Source organism: Azolla caroliniana, unplaced genomic scaffold, assembly GCF_043228905.1.
Source record: "Azolla caroliniana isolate FFs.n. ecotype wild unplaced genomic scaffold, voAzoCaro1.0.p SCAF_1, whole genome shotgun sequence".
NCBI lineage: Eukaryota > Viridiplantae > Streptophyta > Polypodiopsida > Salviniales > Salviniaceae > Azolla > Azolla caroliniana.
Window position 1 is genome coordinate 12,562,812 of NW_028230436.1, and position 4,930 is coordinate 12,567,741.

The following is a 4,930-nucleotide window of genomic DNA, read 5'->3' on the forward strand; positions in this document are numbered from 1 at the left end:
TATAAAAGGACATCATTTGCTCAAAAGAGAATCATTTGCCTATAACGCTGGCTCTCCTATTTATGATTTAATGAATGCTGGTCTGTAGGAATAAACTACAAGTAGGGGAGTATTTGGATCAATTTTAAAGCTGTGAATATTTCCATTTATCTCGCTAGATTGTGAAATTTACATGAAACAAACAAATCTCACAGCAACTTGCTCAAATTCTACAGCTCTGTGGTTGACAGTCAACAAAAAAAGATGAACTCTAGTCTCGTTTATGTAATGGCTAAGGCCATTGGATTATACACATGGGAGAGTCGGTTAATGAAAATACAATCATGAATCCATATTAGAAAAAGTTCAAAATTTACAAATAATAAGAACCCATTGTTAACTATGCAAAGTATTAATTTTTTTTTACAATAGAGGTTAGCTGCAGTTAGTTAAGATGTATGCACATTTGATTACTTGCGTTTTTGCCTTTTATGGTGATATGCAACAGCATATGAGGAGTGCAAGTAGGGGGAATTTGCCAGTTCCTTAGGGACAAAAACCCCTGAAGACTGCAGAAGGCTGACAAAACTTTTGAAAATCCCTTTGTTTTCATTGTTGATAAAAACAATGGCCGAGCCAGGCATCCCAAGCCTCGATGCTCTCCCAATCTGGTGAACATATTCCTCGAGAGAATTTGGCATGTCGAATACAACCACTTGTCTCACTTTAACTAGATCCAATCCTCTTCCAAGAACACCCGTTGCCACCACGATTGGAAGCTCACCCATCAAGAAAGAGCCGAGCACTCTCCGCCTCTCTGACATCTCTTTCTCACCGTGTAATGCCTCAGCTTTTAAACCAGTCACTTGACAGATGGCCTCTGCTAATAGTTCGGCACCCACCCTTGAGCTCACAAACACTACCAAAGGGGGTTGATAGTGTGCATTGCTCTTCAAAATGTCAAATAACTTTGCTTTCTTCTTATTGGACTCCACCCAAATGACCGTCTGTTTCACAGCATGACAAACCACAATGGAGTTATTGTGGTGCGCGTCTGTGTTGTTACCGCCAACAAAGACTTGGACGGCTCGTTTGAGGAGAGAGGTTGCAAGCTTCTCTATGCTTGGTGGGATGGTTGCTGAAAAAAGCATGAGCTGTGGTCTCGACAATGCCCTCACAACTAGCATTACTTCATCCCGAAAGCCTTTTTCGAGCATACAATCCACCTCATCTAGTACAAGCACACATACATCACTGAGGTCAATCGGATGCTTTGTTAATAGATCCACTAGACGTCCAGGTGTCCCAATGATGAGCTCTACCCCTTGCTTAAGCCTATATAGTTGTTGTGGCAAAGCATCTCCCCCAACAATGAGAGCTGTCTTGAATGGAAGCCCTTTACCGAATACCTTCGCTTGCTCCTCAACCTATTGAGATGATGTCACATAATCAGAAATAAAATTAAGTTCATCTTTGAAAACCCAGTGTTTCCTCGTTTATGAACACCACATTCTTTATGAAATATCTAGCTAATCTCCCAACTTTTCTCAAAATTTAGGATAATGCCACATAATCATAAACAAAATTATGTCCATCTTTGGAAACACAGTGTTTCTTCATTTATGAGCATCACATTTTTTGTTATATCATTACTATAGAAATATTTTGCTAATCTCCCCAACTTTCGCAAAACTGTTGAGAATATGGGTGATTTGTGCAAATTATGATAAAAGCATAAAATATTACAGACTGGAGAATATTTCAGAAAAAGATTGATCATAAAAGATAGACAAGAAACAAAAAATTTGAAAATCTTCGAATATAATTGTCTCGTTGAACATGGGCCACTAATTTTCACCTTGAAATATATATACCATTATTAGTTTTGTACATACCTGTGAACAAAGCTCTCTAGTAGGTGTCATCACAATGGCCAAAGGTTTCTCTCTCTTAATCACAAAACGGCTCCGGATCAGACAACACTTTGCGATGATAGGAAGCAAGAAGGACCCAGTTTTCCCTGACCCTGTTTCCGCCCTAACAAGAATATCTCGGCCCTTTAAAGCGAGCGGAATCACCTGCATTTGCACTGGGGTTGGAAGACTAAATCCAGCACTCTCAAGGTTACTCTGGAGCCTCTGTGGAAATTTGCAGTCAATGAATTCCAATATCGGCGGAGGAACTGATTCGCCTTTGATGTTAACACCAATCTCTTGCCTAAGCCTCTCGGCTTGAATGTTTGTGAGTGGGTGTAAACTTTCCCAGTTGGGAAAGATATTATGCTCTTTATCATTCACATACACACACTCGTCTTCAAAGGAGACAATCTTGACAGGATGTATAGCCGGTGCTGATGTCGGACATATTGATGACACCAGATTGTCAATGCTTCTTTTTCTACTACCACTTCTTTTGAGGGCTATGTCTTTACATTGTAGAGAGCATACATCTTCATCAGTTTCATCGCAGATATACTCGCCATATCGGGAACAGATAACACACAACGGCTCTCCCTGCTCTGCTTCGCGTTGTTGTTCGCTTCTCTCTTTGATAAGATCTTCCTCTGCAGAGGGCATTAGAATCGATAAATCAACATCAAAACCGTACTACCTAAAATCTAAAAACTGAAACCTAAACACTCCATTTGTTACTCGGCATATAGACACATAGACAACAACAATTCGTGATTCCTTTTTATCTTTGTACATTGATGCATAGTTCTCACTCTAACTTTGAGCAAATGGGTAGAAGACAACATAAGAAACCTAAAAAATCCATTCACAATCTCGTTTCATCTTTTTACATAAAAACGGAGTACTTAATTCTAAAGATGCACTTCGTTATCTCTTTCTTATCTTTAACATTCACCGGGTGAGAGTTTCTATGCATCCCATAGAAAATTCTTAAAACATACCTTTAGGATTTCAGGGCTTTACCTTTACTTGGGAATAGAGGAGAAGTCAATATCTTATTCTCTGATGATTGAGGGAGTTCCTGATCACATCTTTCAATCAAGGGAGCTTCTGCAAGACCATAAAAGAACAAAACTAAAAACCCTAAAACGAAACGCATAAATACTTTTAAAAAAAAAAAAAAAACTTGCAAAACCTAAAAACCTCTACAAAATGCCCCAAAAACTTGAAAACTGTAAAATCCTAAAAAACAACGCTTAACCTTGAAACCCAAAAGAACCCTGAACTCCAAAAAAGAAACCCAAAAAATACAGAACGGATCTAAGGAAACCAAGATAGAGCAAATTTGGGTCAGGGAGGAATCATTCCTTACCTCCAGAGGGATCCAAGTCAGGCTGCGAAGGATGGTGATCTCTCTCAGACTCCGAGAGCAGAGTGGGAGGCACCCTAATTTGGGGTTGCCTGTGGGAGGCGCGAACAGAACGCGGGACAAACATACTTAGGTTCGAATACCATCACCATATCACGATTCACCGTATCACCATGACCATGACCATAAATCCATAAGTTATATAACTTATAACCATCACCATCACTGCGGTCAAATGAGTAAGCCATCAAAAACCATCTTTCTGCTCGGTTACAGGGTCAAATGAGTAAGTAAGCCATCAAAAACCATCTTTGTGTTATGGTTACTTGGGGCTTCACTGTTTGTTTGGTCAGGTTGGTCCGGGCCGGGCCGGACCTCTCTGCCATGTCCGTCCGTCCCGTCAGGGTCTCCTTCATTCACACACGTATCTGCCATACTTGCACTCGGGATGACATTTTTTTTCACTCCATCCTTTCTTCGCGTAAAGAATTGGATATGATTCTTGTGAAGTTGAAGAGATGTATGTTGTGTGTATTCGTGAGAGGAAAGAGATGAGAGAAGAGAAAACACAAGGTAGATAGATAAAAGAAAAATGAAGTACTCAAGAAGAATGTGTATATTAACAAGGAGAATAGCAATTACAAAATGTAGCATTACAAGGAGTCACAACCGACTCTACATATATGAAGTAGGAGGAGGGTGCTTTATATAAGGTCACCCTCTATCTTCATTAACTCACTACAATGTCCATTCTCTCTCCAGAACCTTCAGGAATGCGAAGGCTCATTGGTCATGGGGAATCTGGAACTCATTACTTATGTGTCATAGAATATGATTCTATAACACATAGTTAATGTGTAGAGAGTGGTGTGACTCTTGACCTCTGAGTGCTCAAAGATTCTCAAAGGGTGTGTTCACACACAATGTTAGGTTGAGCTTGATTCTCAACACGCCCCCTCAAGCTCAACTCGGGTCGGTTCCTTTCGGTTGATGTCTGCTTCGGCTAGTATCCGATTCAGGCGATCTCCGGTGTCCGCTTCGGCGGGTACCTAGTTTGGACGGTATTCGGTTCTCTTTTTACTCCCCCTCAAGCTTGGCAAGTCAGGGATCGTCAATCCAAGGTCTGACATGAATTGCCGAAGCTTGTTGGCTCCTAAGGCCTTGGTGAAGATGTCAGTTGTCTGAAGATTCGTGTTGATGTGTTGAAGGTCAACATCTCCGGCCTGTACGCGCTCTCGAATGAAGTGATATTGCACTTCGATATGCTTTGTGCATGCCATTGTTGTTAAAAAACGTGTACTTTATAGATAGAATACGTTTTAGAATACCCACACATATTCTAAATGTATTCAACCTTTTGGAACTGTCATTTTTTCTAAGCCTAAATTTGTAAATAATTTAAAAATTAATTTTCTAAGGTTTTTTTAATAAAGAAAAAGAAAATAATTATGTAAATATTGAAACACCATTTATCCATAGGCAATAAAGATAATTGGTATTTACTATATAGTATTTAAATTCCAAGTACCTTTGCATTCAACATCAATGGTGTTCAAGTATTCGATGTATTCAACATATTCAACAACCTATTCAACGTATTCAACAACGTATTCAACATATTCAAAACGTACTCAACGTATTCAACGTATTTTACCTTTAAATACGTATT

The 4,930-nt window shown here is 39.5% G+C and overlaps 1 protein-coding gene across 3 annotated transcripts; it reads right to left on the reverse strand.

Moving 5' to 3' along the window:
* Positions 1 to 326: 326 nt before the first annotated feature.
* LOC147869023 (P-loop containing nucleoside triphosphate hydrolases superfamily protein) lies at positions 327 to 3,444 on the reverse strand. 3 transcript variants are annotated; one of them, XM_087325898.1, is made up of 4 exons: positions 3,265 to 3,444; positions 2,922 to 3,002; positions 1,875 to 2,542; positions 327 to 1,406 (listed from the first exon to the last, which is right to left on the reverse strand). In XM_087325898.1, exons 1-4 carry the CDS (start codon positions 3,386 to 3,388, stop codon positions 450 to 452), a joined length of 1,830 nt encoding a protein of 609 aa, XP_087182024.1. In that variant the 5' UTR covers positions 3,389 to 3,444; the 3' UTR covers positions 327 to 449. The 3 variants fall into 3 exon arrangements, with proteins under 3 accessions (XP_087182024.1, XP_087182017.1, XP_087182032.1); XM_087325891.1 differs by having other exon boundaries at positions 2,916 to 3,002; XM_087325906.1 differs by lacking the exon at positions 2,922 to 3,002.
* Positions 3,445 to 4,930: the final 1,486 nt, after the last annotated feature.

Bases quoted from the DNA above. Each gene is read 5' to 3' on its own strand.
- LOC147869023 (XM_087325891.1), bottom strand. From the start codon at position 3,388: ATGTTTGTCCCGCGTTCTGTTCGCGCCTCCCACAGGCAACCCCAAATT. The intron at 3,003-3,264 runs GTAAGGAATGAT...ATGGTCTTGCAG, and splicing joins TGACTTGGATCCCTCTGGAG to AAGCTCCCTTGATTGAAAGA. The intron at 2,543-2,915 runs GTAAAGCCCTGA...TGCCCTCTGCAG, and splicing joins TCCTCTATTCCCAAGTAAAG to AGGAAGATCTTATCAAAGAG.